Source organism: Centrocercus urophasianus, unplaced genomic scaffold, assembly GCF_019232065.1.
Source record: "Centrocercus urophasianus isolate 14NV4802_14NV808 unplaced genomic scaffold, USGS_Curo_1.0 seq_10, whole genome shotgun sequence".
In the NCBI taxonomy this organism is placed as follows: Eukaryota; Metazoa; Chordata; class Aves; order Galliformes; family Phasianidae; genus Centrocercus; species Centrocercus urophasianus.
The window spans coordinates 31,926,503-31,946,849 of record NW_024884142.1 but is presented as its reverse complement, the minus strand read 5'-3'; the positions used below and the strand labels follow the sequence as shown (position 1 = coordinate 31,946,849).

The 20,347-nt window shown below is 39.2% G+C and overlaps 1 protein-coding gene across 14 annotated transcripts in view; it reads right to left on the bottom strand.

The window, feature by feature from the left end:
• Nucleotides 1-20,347, bottom strand: part of FHL5 (four and a half LIM domains 5) — a 30,661-nt gene that overhangs the window by 7,384 nt on the left and 2,930 nt on the right. For 3 of the 14 annotated variants that reach the window (XM_042818122.1, XM_042818058.1, XM_042818049.1), the window contains 3 exons: nt 20,083-20,114; nt 3,526-3,696; nt 1,086-1,260 (listed from right to left, as the gene is read on the bottom strand). In XM_042818122.1, the coding sequence (XP_042674056.1) occupies nt 1,086-1,260; nt 3,526-3,684 (334 nt within the window). In that variant the 5' untranslated portion in view covers nt 3,685-3,696; nt 20,083-20,114. The other 11 variants (XM_042818150.1, XM_042818067.1, XM_042818077.1 and 8 more) reach the window with 10 other exon arrangements.

The following is a 20,347-nucleotide window of genomic DNA, read 5'->3' as shown; positions in this document are numbered from 1 at the left end:
GCCCTCTGATTCTTGTACTGAACACTTGCTGAGAGGATTTAGTCTCCTAGACTCTGGAACAAAACCTGCAAGGAGGATATACGCCAGAGGACAATAATGTAAAAAAAACCACAACAGACCAAACAAAAACCCTCTATACTCTGATGTTATTCCGGTCACATCTAACAAGGTGTGTCTCTATTAGACAACATTCTTCTAAAAATATACCACATTTAAGCAGTACATCACCCCTACACTGAACACAACTATATTACTACAACATTTATTTCCACTAATATAAATTATACCTGTGATGAAGAAGAAAAAGAAATACAAGTGTAAAAGTACATAGTTGTATCAATGCTACAGGCTGAACCAGGATATCAGTAACCTAGTATTTATATAAAGACAATAATTCTTCATGGCCCAAACTAGTAATCATAGGACCACAGCATACAGTTTGCTGCTTGTATTTGGAGCTATGTGAATCATCTGTAAAAAGGCTTAAGGATTTAGGGTAGTCCGCTGCTCCAATAGTTTGGGACCCACTCTCCTTGGCAAGCTACTGCATTTTGGCACTTACACTTTGCCAAACCTGCTGTAAACAAATCTGTATGTGTTCTGTAGTAAAAATACTGCTAATTATTTGAACACAGAACTTTATGTTTTGACAACTGAAGTAAAAAGTGTTTCTGTGTAAAAGAAGTGGTTTATAAAGAATGTGAGATAGTTCTGGTTCTCAAGGCCTTGCCAACGTGACAGACAAAACACAGATCTTTTGTCTAGCTCAGCACACCTGCTGATGATAGCTGTTTGTCCACCTATACTCACAGTGGGATGCACTTCCTACGGGCTGCAGGCAGAATCAAGGGCACAGCATGAGTACATTTTATTCTGTTTGGAACTCTAATATCCTTTATAAGGATTCATAAGTCCTGCCAGTGCTAGACCAGAGGGCCTGCCTTGCCTATCTTTGCTGCTGGCAGGGTACTGCAGGAGGGAGTGGCAGTCCTGCAAGCTGCACAGTTGTAGCTAGGCTATTTGAGGATGTGATTTTAATTGAAAATGCAGTTCCATATTCCACAGGAGGATCCCTGTTGTCTTACCAGGCATAATGGTCTTCTGGCAGTGGAAACACTTTGATGAATACTCATTGGAGTAGCATTCAGTACAGAGCAAGAGCTCATCCTTGGCAGCAAATGGTTTCTCTACCAGAGAGCGGCTGCATTTGGTGCACTTGAAGCACCTCTCATGCCAGTGGCGGCCTTTGTAAGCCAGATCCTTGGAGAAAGTAAGTGCATGTTAATAAAGGCATTTCTTTACAGTGTTCTTTTCCCTCATCTCCTCCCAGAACTGAAGAGAAAAATGCAGAGCACTGCAATGGCAACTCGAAGAGTTGCATCCAGCAGGTGTGCTCAAAGGCAGTATTAGTGCTCAAAGGCAGTGTGTCAGGGTATTTTGCAACTCTTGCTAGGCCAGTAGGAATTGCTTTGGCACAGGCAATTGAGGCAATTGTCCCTCAGCACACAACATCAGAGAGATGTTTACATTGGAAGACCCAGCATCTATTTTTACTGTTGGCCTTCAAGGAGAAGCAGGTAATTAACATTTTAAATGTGCAGAGGCCTCCTGACAAGAAGCATATTCTCTACGGACTTTTAAGTAGAACTTCATGTATTTTTTAACATTACTACTTTTCCTTCCAGCTGACTCTACATAACACTAAAGAAAGAACGTATTATTGAAGAGAACAAGCAATTAAAATCTCATTAATTGAGAACAAAATGGTTCTTGGGACGTGTATTAAAAAATCATTGCTTTTGTTTACACCTAATATAACTCCCTCTAAAAGAACTGGCAGAAATATATTTGTTTAAGACTCAGCAGGCTTAAGAGATGAAACAGCTAGCAGTATACGTATGTGGCCTCCACTAATAATTAAACAACAATAAAAAAAGAAAGCATCAATTTTTTTTTTCCAAGGTTAGAAAATACAAGGGAAAAATGTATCACCAGAAAAATAATAATCCTTAAAAAATTAACCAGGCCTTTCCAGATCTTCTTTATAGGTAAGAAGCACCAAAAGGCACAAAGCCAATCTCATTTTTCTACTTTGTCAGTTCCCCACCACTTTAAATGCTAACATGAGAAATGAAATACATACCAGGGTTCATTTGGGCATTGCTGAGTGTTGAGAACTTTCATTTCCTTTAGTTAGCACTCTGAACCTTTTAGAAAATGGTCTCTCACACAAAAGCCAAGAAATGGATAAGAAGGAGAGGAAGAGAGCCAAGCTCTAGCAGCTTCACAGAGGTTGGACAACCTGCTGTAGACCTCTGTGGGTCACTTCTTTAGCTGTGACACTCCTGTCTTATTATCCCTGCTTTTCTGTCTCTATTTTTCTTTCCACTCTGTCTGAAGACAAGATTTTTTTTAGTGACCTTTTATATTGTTAGTCCTGCCACTTAGAAAGTTTAAATCGTAAAAGTGGGGTTAGTGAGCTCAGAGCACGTGTTCTCCAGGTGACAGTGACTGGAGCATACAAGTTTGCAACTGAAAAACACTGGTGAGCATTTGAGAACAGTTAGCATCCATATCAGTGTTTTTCTTTGACTACTCCTTCGTGGAACTGAGCTGTGCTCATACAATATACTTTGAAAACCAAAATTATATTGGCTGGAGAGAGATCTCCTGAGAGATTTACTTTAATAACTTTATGATCTAGCACTCACTGTGGCACCAAGGGACATGGTCTCCTGGTGGGATTCAGTAGGTTCTTTTATTTCAAAAGAACATAAGCAAAATGAGCATGGGAGAAGGTGATCAGTACAAACTGAACTCAGAAAAACAAGAGGTTTTTGACAGCTTTCATCTTCTTTTAAAATTGTAAGTGTAAAGGGCTGTAAATTGAGCTAAGGGTGCTGGAAAACCTGTCAAAGATCACAGAGGAATTCATGTTATTATTACTTATTATTAAAAAGAGTAGAAGAAAATGGATAGCCAAGCCCAGAAACACTGCCGGTCACATTTCATCTGAGAGACAAACAAGGTGAGCATGAAAGTTAAAATGAAAATATACCTAATTTCCAAAAGTAGTACAAAAAATATGAATTATAAATCATCTTGATGTCTGTATGTCAGCATTTGCAGTTGAAGTAATTTGCAGAATAGCTGAAGACAATTTTTCCAATGGCAATCTCTCAGAAATTCCAGATGTTCCCTCATCCAAATACACTGAACTATATCAGTACCCCAAATTCCCTCAAGCACTGGTCAGCTTCTGCTGCTGATGAACTAGCGAAGGTGAAGGATGGAATCCAGATATGGTCCATGCATATACCACATAGAAGATACTTGAGGTGCATGTACAAGCAGATTTTCTCATCTGGATTTCCCAGTTCTGGAAAAATAGCTCTGCTGTACAGATGCACAACCACTATGCTCAGGTTCCTTCACCAGCTCAGGACTACACAGAAGTCTGATATAGAATCAATCATTAAAGAAATGGGGATAACTTAACAAAGAACAAGAAAGTTAAATCCTTACCTTGGAATCGCATTCAATAGGTTGCTTGCACTCCTCACAGGGGTTGGCAAATAGGCTGTCGTAGCATCTAACACAATAAGCATTTTCTTCCCTTAATGCATATTTCCTTCCACGGAGAGACTGCAGGCAGTAATGGCACTCTGAGTGATTGCTGGTCATTCTGGTGGAGTTCTCCAGGTGGTTTGGAAAGATGGAAAAATCATGTAATTGAATGGATAACAGTTTTCTTGCCCAGAGAATAAGAAATTGTGATTACCTATGAAAGTTAGGATGGGTGTTTTTTAGTCCTTTGCTCTGGATTTCTAGTGCTGAGTTGTTCCATAATAAAACAGTGGTCTTTAATGATTTGTAATGATGTATTGTGTCACCTAAATAATGCAGAGCAAGAAAGTTGCTTTGGCTTACTTGAATGCTATTTACGTTGACAGGACAGGTACCTGAAAAAGAACGTGCCTTCACAGTTGTTCTGTATATGCAACTACTGCCTTTATAAGCACTAAGTACTGGATTGTGAAGTACAGTGTATCCAGAAATTAGGGAATGGAAGGATAAATAAGATAAATAATTTTTAAGTAAGTTCAAAAATTAATCCAACTCTGGGGCTAAAAGGCCATATAGAAGAGGCAAGCTCGTTGTGGTGTTTTCTGGGCTCTTCTTTGCCTTTCTTTTCGTTCTGTTCATCCCTTTATTTTGAAAACAGCCACATCTCTACAAGCAGAAGGAAGACAGTGAACTCCAAGCTTCACAGATTTTTTTTTTTTTTGCGTGATCCAGCTTCCTGCTAACATTTTTTGGCAGTGTATGTAGAGTAGTGTAAACACCCCCAGGTAACAAAGAGCAAAATATAAATAAACAAACTAAAATCCAAATAAAATTGTAACTTCAAGAAAATTCCTCTTGTTTTTATTGGAAAAGATTACTTTTTCTTACATGTTTATGTATTGCCAGGTTCACAGTTGGAAGAGCCAAAATACTGTGAGATAGATAATATTTCTGTGCCAGATAAGTGAAGGAAATATCACAGATCTACTGAGAGCCAATTGTATGAGTTTCTCATCCTTCATTTTTCCAGGCTAAAGAGGCTTGGATAAGCATCCTAATTTCAGCAGCTTATAGATCTGCAGTGTTGACTGTTTTGAGGATTGTAGAGATGAAGACTTACTTATTTCAGTTATTTTGTTGCTGGTTGGATCATCAGCACTTTGCTAAAATTGGCTCTAGATTCCTGGGAATGAAGGAAGAAGAAACCAGAAAGTTCTCAGTGAAGCAAACCCAGAAACATCTGCCAGACTCACTGGATTACAATTTTCATTAAAGTCATCAGCAAGTGTCACTGCAATCAGAGCAATCAGCCAGCAATCATAAATTTTCAAGGACCTGGGAACAATTGGGGAAGGTCTCCTAACACATCAGTGACTTCGGGCAGCGGAAGTCTTTGCACACTGAATAATGGTGCAAGTTTATCTTAACCAGCTGCAAAGGAAGAGAAGCATATTAACTAAAACCAGGAGCACTTAGCACCACACAGCTTATTTCTAGTCCATTTAGGGTAAGTTGCTCATTGGTTTTATACATTCACTGGATGTTTTATACCCATGGTTCAGCTTTGAAAAAGCATTTAACTTCTACATTTCTGCTTAGCTGTTTTCCAAAATGATAATTCGAACCATGAGGTGTTCAGTTACTGGAGGTCTCTACTGGTACTAATGCACAAGTCAAGGAATTTATTAACCTATTTCTGGAGGGGCTGCAGTAAAACTATGAAAAAGTGTCAGGGAGGAAAGCTATAATGCAAAAGTAATGATTTGTTCATTTGGCACAAGCTATGAAAAACTTGTTGTTCCTGTAAGCTGAAAATCTTTGGAGCTGAATTGATTTATTGTTTTTTTGACTGCCCTAAATCTTAGAGCTAACCTAGACACGGTACGGTAAGGAAGTCAAATTATCTGCAACTCAAATCAGTGCTTGCTTAGATATGTGCTTGCTTAAAAATATTACAGATAGATTTTCTGTGATATCCTTGGGATGATAGTATAAGAGAACTTGGATATGGAGTCCCATTTCCTTAAGATCAAACAGAGCTTTGAGTGTGCAAAGAATTAACCAGCTTATAAGAGAAAACAAACATGCATCAGCTCAACTATAAAAACCAGGCACTATACAGTAATTCAGTGCATGATCACTTAGCTGTCACTAGAATCATGGTTACGTTTTGCTCATTTCTATATTGGAGAATTCTTCTAAATTGGTGTTTACAGAGGCAGTAGAGAAGAAATGCCTGTGGCTAGCTGGGCTCTGTGTTGAAAGTTGAAGGACAGGCTTGAAAGTGGATTTCAGAATAACTTTAACTCCTTTTTCTTATGGGAATTAATGTTGTGATCTGCCCCTGAGGATTACCCTCACTATGCTACCTTTCCACCTTCCTCTCTGCTGAATCAGTACCTCAGCTTCCTAACAGAGTTCCATCTCAGCCTAGAAGTGATAACAGCAAAATCCTAACAGAGCATGTATGAAGAACTTATCTGTTGCTTACAGTCTTCTGTTTTTTTTCCCCACAAAGCTTATCAACAAGTAATTTCATATATTTACAGATACATCTCTGTTTTTTCATTCTGATGAATGGCAATAGGATTTCACATTATTAAAAAGTATGCAAGCTGAACAATTTTGTTCAAAAAGTTGTTCTCTTGATTTTTTTTCCGCAGGCCAATCTATTCCAGGAAGCGTAGATTATGTGCTTGTACAAGATATGGTTTTCTAATACCTAAGCATTTCTGAATCTGTAGTGTAGCTATCCTCCATAAAGCATATACGGATATGGGAACAAAGTCCTAATAATGTTGCTTTATGTATCACAGTGGTTACTGGAGAACGTTAAAAGAGTATCCCCAAGACCATAACCAAGAACTGAGGTATGATCAGGCTGATCCTCTGGTAAAGCACTCAAGTCCAGAAAAGATTTCTTCAGAAAAATTCTTCAGAGTTTGACCATGATGAAATAGGACCATGTTTGGATATGAAGCAGAGATGGCATGAGAAAGAGTGATTATTTTTGCAAATCCTTTGGCAAAGTTCTGGGTAATCTCTGCTCGCTACTTTTACCCTTGGACAATGAAAAAAAAAATCTCATCTCCCCCAGCTTCTCTTATCCTTGCTCCAATAAATAAATAATGTTACAAGCACCACGTAGTTAAGTAGAATGTTTTTCTTGTGCTTTGATCCTAATCTCTAGAGAAATATGTTTACTTTAAGTTTGCTGGAAGCTAGACTTCTTGTTTTGAAGGTCAGCTAAGAAATCTCTGGAGGTCTGGTGCTATTCACTCTCATGGAATGAAAAGCTGACTCCAGCATTCCAGCAGCCCTCTCGTGTCCCAGGCACAGAGAAGGACTGTGATTTCTTCATTCCTTGGGAAAAGATGATTTTGTTATCTAGATTGAAGCAAAGCTAAAGTACAGCTGATTCTTATATAGACAGTTGGCACAGATATGTGATATCAGTGCAACATATGTTGGGAACCTGCTGTAGCAGGGGAGTTGGACTAGATGGTGTCCAGAGGCCCCTTCCAACCCCTACTGTTCTGTGATCCTGTGATTTGTAGCATTAGGGTAGTCCTAGAGACATAGAGGATGTTGCCAATGATGTAAAGATCTTGCAGCTGATGTCCCTGGGGTCAGATCTGAGAATGCAGCAGTCTGATGGTATAAATTATAGAGCAGATGAAAATAAAACAACAGAGCTGGCTTGTCTGCCCACTGTTACAACAGATGAAGACAGAGTTTAGCTACAGAAAATTAGGAGAGGAACTTTCTGTAGACTCAGATTGTTTTCTATAAGATAAGGGATACTGTAAGTCTTCTAGCAAAGAAAACCATATTAAAATTGTTTCCAAGTCCATGAAAACCAGTTAAATGTAGGATCATTATGAAAGGAATAATGGTTTTCTCGTTGAAGCTAAAAACCACAGCCATAATGCTAATATATGTCTTAATAATTTATCTTAATATTCTCCATAAATACATATTAATACACTTTAGATTATTGAAACAAACAAACAAAAAGAACAGAAATGTTGATCATACACTTTTGTACATCTATTCATACATATGAAGATATTTTTTGAGGAAATCATATTTCCTGATCTAAATAAGCCTGCTGTTCAGCTGCATAATTTTTTCCTTAAGAGAATACAAGGGCTATGAGACAGTCATAAAGAAGGAAAAATGATGGCAAAATAAATCACTGTCACAACACTGAAGGATAAGAAAAACAAATCAATCCCTTATGAGGGTTACACCCTGAGTTGCAAGTCAACTCAGGCACTGTTTTATTTTCAGCTAAGTACATATTTTCATCTTGAAACATGTTTTTGCTTATTAGCATGTATTTTCTGATTTCATTTTCCTCTTTTTTTTTTTTTTTTTTTGAAAGCTGCTGTATAATTCACCACATACATTTGCAAAACATATTAGTGACTCAAGGCTACAACTACATTATAAAGCCAACAACATCATTATAAGGAAAAGTTTCTAGCAAGACCATTATTTTATAAATGAAAGTTTCTAACAGCGTTCTCCCAGACCTATTAAAAGTCCCGATCCCTCAAAAAACAACAAAGTAAAGAAAAAATACCCCAAAATCCATAACCAACCTACACTCTCTAAAGGACAAATAAATGGATGCTGTATGTCCAAAGCTTCAGCAATACCCTATCTTTCTCTCCTCAAGAGTATCTGTAATTTTCACAGTTTGTCCCAGAAGTTATGCTGGAGTGTTTAGCATGCCAGAATATTTGCTCTTCTAAAAATGGGTATAGAAGCAATAGAAACCAGGGGCATACAGCATAAATCATGTCAAAACATGTAGGTACAAGAAAGCAGAGGCACAGACATTAGCTATGCACGCTGTTTTGTCGCTGTGGCACAGAGCGACATAGGCAGAGCAATCACTGATGAAGTTCTGCTGCCAGTGGCCAAGACAGGCATGCTGACCAGGGCTGTGCTGTAGCAGTGTGAGCACAGTGCTGCATGGGCCACTAGTGACACCGATTTGGTGGAATATCTCAACCAATCAGCCTATTGAGAGCCTATCTAGTAGCAACACCACACTGCATTATACTGTGTTTATGCGCCTTATGACCACGAGTGATAAGGGCAAAAGTTCTGCCTTTAGAGAAGGACTGAGCATCACAAGTATCCTCCAATTTTCTCCTTAATTGGTATCACTGTCTGCTTTGTTTACACCATACAAACTCAAACACTGGTGTTAGTTATATAAATTTGTCCTTTTTCCCACTGTAACACAATTTACAACTTTCTCAAACTTCAAACAAGCAGACTAGAGTAGTGGAAATGCTTGGACTAGGGGTGTGCCGTTGCACAGACATACAGAAATTTTGTTGCAGAAGAGACATGACTAGCTTGTGTCTCTCAGGCTCTCCTTGCTGGCTATGAAATGGCCTTGCCCCTCCGCTTCCACAACAAGGAAGGTATTTTTGCTCAAATTCAGCCACAGAACTTTCAACAACAGCACTCAACTTGTCCAATGAAGGAGACAAAAAAATAGCCAGCTGGCCACAGAATTAAACCTAGATGATTTTCTGGATTGCTATTATTATTATTTTAACTAATCATAGAATGGCTTAGGTTGGAAAGGACTTAAAGATCACCCAGCCCCAGGGCATGGGCTGGGCTGTCCCCCACTAGCTGCCCAGGGCCCCATCCAACCTGGCCTTGAACACCTCCAGGGATGGGGTACCACAGCTTCTCTGGGCAGCTATGCCAGGGCCTCACCACCCTTTGAGTAAATAATTTATTCCTAACATCTAACGAATCAGCATATGAGAGTCTGAAAGTGCAATAATACCAACATTAGATGCAGTCATTCCAGTCAGAATGGCACTGTTCTGAACACAGCAAGCTCAGCTGATTTTCACTATTGCTGTTCAGTAATGCTGCTCTGTGTTTAAGGAGAGACAAGCCATCTGTGGAGTGCTCAGTACTGATTCCAGTCTCTGGCTGTTACTAAGGAACGTAAATCCAGATTCCTGGGCACTGTCAATATCAACAGCAGATATTCAAGTTAGATAACTGCTTTTATTTTTCTGAAATAATTCTAACATATACTTTTTTACAGGTATTTAGAGTCTGGTACAGCCAGAATGCTCTCCTATGTTCACTGTGAATCTCAGCCCTTTATGGCTACTGTCAGATTTACAGAACCAAATGAAACCACAAAATATTTCAGTCACGTATTGGTGTGCCTTTTTGTGTAAAATCCTGGCAGAATTCTCAGGCACACTGTACATATTTAGCCACCAAAACAGGTCTGAGGACTGTGTATGGCACAAAAGGGCATTTGAAAAGAATTATACCCTAATTAGCTTGTGAATGATATGCTTAATAGACATTTATACTGTTTTGAATTAATTGACTTGAGTTTCACAGCTTCCAAGAGCAGTCATGAACCTAAGATGTATGAAAAATCACTAGTGAATCTTAGGTAGAATATTAAAGGAGCAAGTTTAAAATAAAGTGGGATACACCAGGGGCTGACAATGGGACAAATGTTGCTTAACATCTATATTAACAACCTAGACGATGGGACAGAGTGTACCTGCAGCAAATTTACAGATGACAGAAAACTGGGAGGAGTAGCTGATAAACTAAATGGTTCTGCTGCCTTAGAGAGGAACCTGGACAGGGTGGAGAAATGGGGTGACAAGAAACTCATGAAATTCAACATATATCTCCCCTGCATCTGGGGAGGTATAACTCCATGCACTAGCATGTGCTGGGGCACCCAGCTGGGAAGCTGCTCTGCAGAAAAAGATCTGGGGGTCCTGGCTGACAACAGGTTGAACCTGAGCAGGCAATGTGCCCTTGCAGGTAAGAACAACAGCAGTTTCTTGTGCAACATTAAGAATAGTATTGCCAACGGGCCACGGGAAGGGATCCTTAATGTCTACTCAGCAGTGGTAAGGCCAAATCTGGAAAACAGCTTCCAGTTCTGGACACCAAGAGAGACATGGACATACTGGAAAGAGTCCAGTGAAAGGCCAAGAAGATAACTGAAGAACTGGGACATTACTGTAATGAGGACAGGCTGAGAGCTGCGACTGTTCAGACTGGAGAAGAGGAAGCTCAGGAGGGATCTTATCAATGCTTATTAATATCTGAAGGGAGGGTGCAAAGAGTCAGGATCTTTCCAGGATGCCCAGTGACAGCACAAGAGGTTCCCTCTGAAAACCAGGAGCACTTCAGAGCTCTGCAGGTGATAGAGCACTGGTACAGGATGCCCAGGGAAGCTGTGGATTCTCCCTCATTGGATATGTCAACATGAAACATGACATGGTCCTGGGCCACCTGCTCTATAGGACCCTGCTCTAAGGATGGGGCTGAACAAGATGGACTCCACAGATCTCCTCCCACCTCAAACATTCTGTGATGGAAAACAGGTTTATCATTGCTAAATTCACAGAATTTCACAGAATTGTAGGGGTTGGAAGAGACCTCTAGAGATCATCAAGTCCCACCACTCTGCCAAAGCACCCTCCCTACAGCAGGCAAAATGATAAAACAGCAGGCAAAACAGTCCTCAAAACTTCAGTGCTCCCTTCCAAGTGTTTGGGAAGGAGCAAGGTCATTGCCATAAAAGGAATGAAGGTCTCCTGTAGATGACTTGTTGTGATTACATGTATAAGCCAGACATGCATGTAGTCTAAACACAAGAGAAATGCAATTGCTTTCAGCTGGAATGCTTGAATTTGAATGTATGTTTAAAGCTCTGCTGCCCATATCCTTGAAGCACAGATTTTGTAAGGTATTTCAAAGATAGGCAAGTAGGATTTAAAAAGTAGAGAAGCAACTATATTCTTAATTACCATTAATGTTAATGTTTCTTAATATTTCAAATCTGATAAACAGAGTCTCTAAAATCCATCCCAATTAAAATGCATTCAGTGGAATTGCGTACATTTGGTTAGAGAGGAAATGGCAAAGGAAACTAGTGATTTTAAACAATTTCTGTCCAAACAAACAAACAAAAAAAACCAGTAAGCATTTTTAGTAGATTCAGCATTTCTGCTGGAAAATATCACTTCCAGCATTCTCAAGTCCCAGCCATGTGTGAAATTAGGAAAGACTGACACTACTTTGTACTGTCACTGTAAAATATGATCAGCACATCCTTTGTCAAGAAGCATGATATTTAGCTCTAAGCATGGCCCAAATCCTTAGCCCTTTTTGTTGAGAAGGAGTTACTGACTTGTCTGTGGTATCTTGTTTGCAATAATGAAGATTTTGTTAATTGGAGTGTTGCAGGCTGGTGAAAGACAAAACTCCTTTTCTTCACTGGTTATTTTAAATTGCAGCTGTTAATGCAGACCTGGCTACAGAAAAGATGTAGAGGTCTGGATGTCTTCAGTCATCCTGACTGTGTCAACAACTTGGCTCAGAAGGAAATGTAGGCAGAGAAGCATTGCTCAGCCCCTGTTCCGTATGGAACAATGAAAAATAGGGGTTGTTTAGAGTACCAAAATCTACACTACTTCTTAGCAGAATTTAGCAGGGGAATCATAGAATGGCCTGGGTTGAAAAGGACCACAGTGATCATCTAGTTTCAACCCCCCTGCTACGTGCAGTGTTGCCAACCACCAGACCAGGCTGCCCAGAGCCACATCCAGCCTGGCCTTGAATGCCTCCAGGGATGGGGCATCCACAACCTCCTTGGGCAACCAGTTCCAGTGCGTCACCACCCTCTGTGTGAAAAACTTCCTCCTAATATTTAACCTAAACCTCCCCTGTCTTAGTTTGAAACCATTCCCCCTTGTTGTAAATAGCCATTCCCCCTCATATTTATACACTCCCTTCAAATACTTGAGGCCACAATAAGGTTTCCCTGGAGCCTTCTCTTCTCTAAGCTAAAAGGAAGCAGATCTAAAAATAATTTTGCAATGTGAAATCACTATAAGCACACACATACCTTTTGTCAGTTCAGCAGGCAAAATCATCCTAAGAAAGATGCAAGAAATCCTGTGCAAGATGGCAACAATCTGCTCATCAGGAATGTATCCTAATCCCTTTTAGAGGATTAAATTCATACTCTGAAACTTGAGCATTTATAAGCTTCCAAAACTAATATAAATTAAGAAGTCATTGCACTGGGGTATTTTTGAGGGGAAAAAAGTATTTTTGCATTCAGCTCTGCTGAAAATGCTCTAATAGTTTTATTTCAAGTTTTGATGCATTTTAACAGCAAATTTTTGTGAATAAACAAAACGTAATGGAAAATATCTGTTTTAGAAAAGTGGGACTCAACAAAGTAAAATTTGAGTAAAAGATATTGGTGAAAAACACCTCAAATTCTCAGCAGAAAATCTTTCACCGAAAGCATGTGTTTTATTTTTGATTGAAAATGAAAGTTTCATTGGGATAATAAATGTTATAGCTAGCTAGCTACGTGTGATCAGTTTGAGGTAAGAAATTTGGTAGCAAAAGAAGGATCTTTGTGCTGGGTAATATTCAATTAAAATGGTGGGAACATAGAAAAAAACATTGTACTTACATGGAAATAGCAATGAATGAAAATACTACGTATTTTTGAAAAAGGATTAATAATTTGGGTGAAGTGGTCAGGGGAAGAACTGAGGTCACAGCCATTCTCTAGCAGCAAATATAAATTCTTCCACCCACCCTTCCTGGCTTCCTCCAGCCCCCCCTTCCTGCCTTCCTCTCACCCACTGTCTCCTGATTGCAGAAATGACTTTAAAAGCACTTGAGTAAAAAGGAAAGTTAAAAATGAAGAGCCATGCTCAAGTCCTGATCAGAGATTATGTCGCTTAGTTCATCTGCAGTGTGCAAATGAGAGCAGCGCTTCTTACTGTTCCGTGCTAAAACTGCCAATGTTGGAAGTACGTGCCAAGAGCAGAGGAGCCGACGGGAGGCCTGATGGTGGCTGCAGCTCACAGGGAGTGGAGGGGCAGCTCTGGGCTCTGCTCCCTGTGGCAGGGACAGGGCCTGAGGGAACGGCATGGAGATGTGGGAGAGGGGCAGTGGGGGTTAGATGATGGTTCTGCATCAGAAGGCGGTGGACGTGGAACAGGCTGCTCGTGGCGGTGTCATGGCCCAAAGCTGCTGGAGTTCAAGGGGTGTTTGGACAGCACCGTTAGACATAGGGTTTGAATTTTGAATGGTACTGTGTGCAACCTGAGGTTGGACTCAAAGATCCTTGTGAGTCCGTTTGACTTGGGATATTCAGCGAATCTATAAGTTAGTTCCTCTTTATACAATGCAGTAAAGCCAAAGGCCTGCCCAGAGAACAGCAGCCTCTAAACAACATTGTTGGACAGGAACACGTCTACCCATACATACAGCAGTCTTGCCTTTGGGACTTACCTGGGCAAAGCAGTAACTGTAGACAGCGATGCCTGTCCTACTCCAGCAGTGAGGTGCTTGCAGACCATGAAATGAAACAGCCTGGTTACTAACAAGAGGTAACAGAGGTTCAGTTGGCAGCGTTGATGCTGCCTGCAACATTCAAGATCTGAAAAATAGATCGGTCGCACCTTTCCTTTGCAGATACATCAACTGCAGGGAATGGAGCTCCTTTACCTCTTGTTTAGTTCAGGGACAGAAGGAGGATGGAGAGTAATTTATGAGGACGGAAACATCACAAGAATTAAAATCCTCATAAAAAAGTAACAACAACCCACCATTCACTAACACTTTAACTAACTGGGTTCCTTAAAAGTCTGTGACCTAGTTTAGAACTGCTTTAAGAAATAAAATGAGTAAAGGATGAGCACAAGATAAGCTTTAAAGCAACCTAAAATTGGAAAATATTTTCATTACTTGGTTTAAAAAAAATAAAAAAGGACCTCATCCCTCCAAATCCAAACATAGAACCCCCAAATGGTAAGACAGCAGATGCTGGAGCAGCACAGCCTTCTATTTTTCTGTCTCAGTTGTACCTGACCTAGTTTTCTAAGAAAAAAATAAATGGATCTTCTTGGCTTTTGTAATAACATTATGATATCAAAATGAAACAAGTCTAGGTTTCTGATTTTAGCTGTGTTAAAAGAGGCCATTAGCTAGGTGGCATTACAGCTTAGGAAGAACAAAGACTACTACTACTAAGGTAAGGAGCACTGGTAGATAAGATTCCTACCTCTGTTACCATTATTCCTGGGTATTTACACTTCCAGGCCCAATGAACAGCCTGAAGACAGAGATGACATGATTCTACAGATAAGCTCGGGGCTGCTGACCATAGGTCAGTTTGTGAGGCCACCGTTGTACACAGCCTAAGAAATGGTGACAACAGCAAGCATAGCTTGTGCAACTTCCATTCATGTTACATAGGTGGCGCTAAGAGTGACCACTGTTAAGGCAGTCTCTTCTCTGCAGAGAAGAGCTCTATGGCGTGCCTCCACAGACCTTCCCAAGGGAAAGCTGTGCAGTCCCAAGGGGCAGGATCAGGCAGAGCAGTGTGCTGAGTGCAGCCACCAACAGCATCATCTCATAGCAAAGGGTGCCTATGTGCTCTTCACTACTGACAACTAACACAGAAGCATTGCTATGAGCACCAGCAGCAATAATTCTCTACATTTCCATTTCTTTGGAATGAAAGAATGTTATAACAATGCAGTCTGATTAAAATACATATGCATACATTACTTTGCCTGCTAGGTGGGTAGATGATAAAAGGTCTGTTCTGCTGGGGAGCATCTGAAGATGCGTACACTTCTGTTGTTTTTATAGCAATGAATTGGTTATAGAATGTAACAGACAGAGGGTGAGAAAGAGTGCCAGAAAAACACTGTAGATGTTCTTAAGTCTCTTTCTCCAAGTTGTTAAATGGAAGTGGGCTTTGTCTTGAAACAGCACCCTAGGAACAGCAGTATATGTATATAAATTACCATAGCTGAACAATTCCACTCAATTTGTAGATGTCAAATTGGTTTAGTATTTTTCTAGATTAAATTTTTAACTCTGTATGCTAGGGTTGGTGTTCTCACATCTACTGGTGAGTGCTAGGCACAATTCACTTACAAGGTTTCAACATTTCCATCAAGGTGGCCAAGACAAAGTACTACGTTGTGGCTGTGTGTGCATTTCACTAACAATGTGGGATTATGGCACAGTACTTTGTTCCTTTTCTCATGATTAATTTTTGCCCTGCCCAGTATTTGTTTTAAACATACTGTAGAACTGGAAAACCTTACCAGTTTATATCTACACACGGGCATCAAGTGCAGGCTGCAGCTATTTGGACTCGAGAAACAAAAAATAAAATATTTGCTTCTATGACATATTCTCTGTTGATAGTAAGACAGCACACTTAATTTCAACACAGCAAAAGGGTAAACGACTCTGGGTAAAAGCTCAGTTCCAGAAAACAGCTCACTATGGCCTTTCAAGGAAGCATGCATCTCTGGTTTCTTGTTCTTCCTTTACAGAGAGGAAAAATAAAGGAGTGTTACTAGGACTGAGTAGAGATTATCTTTTGTTGTTGTTGTTGTTACTGTTGTTTTAAATAGGTGTTTCTGTGCATTAGACATTAACCAGAATAAAAATGTTAATTGAAGACTTTGTGAAGATTTGAGCTGTTGAGTAGATAACATTGTGCCAAACAAGATAGAGTTGGTGCCATGACTCTGTCTTAACTTCAGCTCTCATACCCTGGAGCAGCAACAGACCTCTCTCAGCTCTGAGTTTTGTTCACACCCTGCCCATGACCTACCGTGAGCTCTTTCCCAGGTACTTGAAATATTTGTGCCTCTTTCTTTACCTGCTCTGTTTTCTTAGTAGATAAGGTCTTCAGAGCAGTTATGTGACTGGGTATCCTAACATTTCTCTTAAGGCCTCTGATCTCTGTGCCAGACATTAGACATATTTCTTTCTATTTTAACGTAGTCTATCTTCCTAAAAGTGGCAATGATTTAAAATTAGACCCTGAAATGAATAGATCTTGGTATTCTGTCTTTCTTTATTATGAAGTGAGGTTATTGACCTTTCAGTTACTGCTCTGCTGGGATTTTTGTAATGTTCTGGCATGTGAAAAGATTTTTTATTTCGTTTATTTGGCACTATGACTTTCATATTTTTTTTCTATGGTTATAAATACATTCTATCCAAATTCTGAATCCACTAAGGGATTGCCCTATATTGACTGAAGGAAAATTAAAGCTAAAAATTATCAGAACACCTCAGACAGTCAGCATTTGACTCAAATCATTAGGAATAAAAGCTCACTTATTTCTCTGAATGCTGGAGGAAATTTGTTAAAAATGAAGAAATTCCTCTCTAACATTTCGGAACATTTTAAGAACATGCAATTTAACTCAAGGATGCTGTGGAACAATGAGTCCACAGAAGATATTTATGTGACAACATGAAGCCTGATACTCAGCAGTAGCAAAGCAACTATCCTAGCAAAGTAGGAACAGAAATCACCAGTTTCAATAGGGTACGATGCTCAGAATCTGTAACCAACCAGCGATGGGGAATAAGACAGCTCTAAGAGAGCAGAGTGGTGAAAAGCAGCAGAAATCTTTAAGGAACAAATATAAATTCAATTGCTTTTCTTTAACTTACAGTAAACTTCGTAAATGTTTTCAGTAAAAAGTGAAAGCCAGCGAATAGATGCATCAAAAAATTCTGTTGCTGCATTTAAAAAGAACAGCTTTAGCTTTTAATTTGAAATGTTTCTTAATGCTCTTCATTTCCAAACACAAAATTAAACAAAGACAGTTTTCCTCTAATCTTCTCCCTTTTTATGCATGCAAATGGCATCCTCAATCCAGACATTTACACAGCTCTAATTGTGCAACAATTTCATGTGTTATAACACATAACTGAATTATGGTGTGGCTGAATTAGAAATTGCAGAGGTCACTTGTGAAAGACTCATCTCCTCATATATGCATGTATAACCTAACACTGCTGTGGGCTTCTGACCAATAGAACAATAACTTAATTCTCTGACATTTTTCAATCTTTTCAAAGACTTCAGAATGCTTTTCTAATGATAAAAAGGTAACCCTAAAACACAGCTGTGAGACTTGCTCAAGGTCAGAGAGCAGACCTGCAGGTATGGGAAGGCGTGCAGCCAGTCTTCATAGCTTTGCCACAAGGCAAATCTGGTTGTCAGGGTGTAGTCATGGCCCTGGCCTGGGATGCTGAAAACACTACATGAAAGTTGCCAGGTGGTCAGCCTCCCATGCCAGCTATGACTTAAGGGATCTGAAAAGGCTGCCTTATCTGGAATATGTTGCAAGGATTTACCAGTCCTAATATACGGACTTAGAACAAATTCAAACTTGAAGGCAAACATGGCTGAGAGGGAAAGTAACCTGATGTTACGGAAGAAGTGAAGTAAAATAAAAAAATAAACCCTCTTAATGTGAGAAAGGGAAACTGGAGGGGATAACAGCTGATATATATATGGTTCAATATCAGGAGAACAGGGATATTACAAAACCTAACCTAAGTCCATAGAGGCTAACTCACAAGTCACTTTTTATCGTTAAGGGAGTGAGAAAAATTCCTCTCCAGGGTGATTCCTAGCAGAAACTTAATTTAGTCATTATCATGGAGGCAACCAAGGGAGGTAAGTTAGTCTTTGTAGTAATTTGTCCCTCACTGCATCTCTGTTACAGAATTTTATGTCACGGGGTTTTTTATGTCATGGGATTTTATGAAATTATTTTTAGATATCAGTTCATTGTTTTTGGAGTAATGTCTATGTATTTCTACAAATCTATCCTTACTTCATTCCTCTTACACTTTACTGGAAAATATAAATGTATAAAATGAGAAGCTCACAGCCTCTTAACTAAAACTAGGAGATTCCCAGAAGATCCCCACTGCAGGACCACAAATGGAATACCAGCAGCATTTCCTTATTCCAATTCCCCAACTTTGTCTCTAGAGATTTGAATAGAATTGCTGAGCTGGAAATCATAAACATCATAAACATCCTAGAATTAGACATAAGACATCATCTTACTCTTATCTGGCAGAAAAACATGAAGAAAAACTTAGGTCAGTTTTACTCCTTAGGCAATATAAAAGTCTGACAGAGTCCAGAGATTGTTTAGCTGAGAGGAGTACTGCTCATCTGAGCAGGGTCAGGGTTTTACCTTCTGATTCTAGCCCAGGCATTAGGAAGCGTGCTGGTGAAGATTTTCACGCTTCTGTCTGTTCATGGTAAGGCAGTATGGAAAGTTTTAAACATTTTTGAGAAGTAAAACTCAGGCATGGTAAAAAAGATATGTAGAAAGCTGGGCTTATTGGTTTATGGCAGAACTTACTTCTTTCCAAGTCAACAAAACACGCTTAGCAAAATGTGATTGCCTGCAAATAACCTGGAGATACCACTGGTCACAATAGATCAGAATCTTTTTCAAGCAGCTTTTGCTTTCATTCGGCTCTAATGTTGCAAGAAGGTTAGTATGTCACCTCAAGTTTCTACCAAGTACACAAGTGTGAATCAAAGTGACTTTTGTGATACTGCAATCAAATGCATAGCAAGTCCATCAACAATCTGTTGTAACATCAATACATCAAATCTGTCCTGTTCTGTTAAAACACTTTAGAAATGTCAGCTGTTTATGGAAGAAAAATATTAAACACAACAAAAGCATCTGAAACTTATTTTCTAAATATGAGAGAGTTTGTATCCAGCTCTAAGTGTAAAAACAGATCTTCTGACAAAAATATTTTCAACATTCCACTACCAAAATGGAAGTAATATCTGATAGTTTCCTCCAAATTTAATCTTTATTAAAAAGATTGCTGTTGTGAAATCAAGTATCCGTACAATTAATACATGTAGTCTTTAAATAATCCTTATTACCCATATTCCTTTTTTAATTCTATAATACATGCACACATTTCCAGCAACATTTCAGTAGGCAGCAATATAGCCTTTCAATTCTCTTCCTCTTTAAATTCCAAACCAAGATTATATCATAAAAATGTGACACAAAAAAGAAAATGTCTTACTGATACAGAATTTACAGAATTTTGAGATGCTACATGATTTCCACAACAAGATTAAATATTGATAGAAACACCAGCTTGGAAACTGGTTTTACTTCAAAGAAAGACCAAGAACGCTCCATGTTAGGCAATGATGTTATTTGTGACTTACCAGGCACTACTTTAAACATTTGCAATTTGATTTTAAAAGGTACTACTTTGCAACTTCTCTTGTGATAGCAAATAGCTATGAACGTTTGCTAAAAGATAAAAATGATTCAAATGCCACAGGAAACAGTATATTCAATTTTCTTGGCTTGTTCTTTGGAGTAAACAGAATTAACTCCCATCTCACGACAAAGGAAACAACAAACAACATCTCCCACATTAATGAGCGAGCCAGTTCATAAAACAAAAACTATTTCATCTGAAAAAGCGTGCTTTCTCTTCTGAGTCATAAAGTCAAACATTTCTTATATATGCATAGCTCTGCATATAATTTAAAGAAGCAGTAGCCATTCAAATTTGCAGTTCTATCACATAAAGGGAGTAAGGAAATTAAGCTTCAATACTCACATTTGGTTTTATTCTGCTTCTCCTGGTAACTTCTGCAGCGAAATAGAGGAAGAAATAATTACACGGCTTCACAGAAACAAGCATTCATCAAATCCAAAAGAAACAGAACACTTTGCCAGAGCTATTTGAGGGTCCCATCAGAATTTGGCTGGATAGAAGAAGGCTGAGGGTCAGTTTGTTTCCCTGAGACCTCATGACATGCAAATAGCTCGCTGCCTCACCACTGAATCATTTTTTGACATAGTGCATTTACAAATCGCAAACA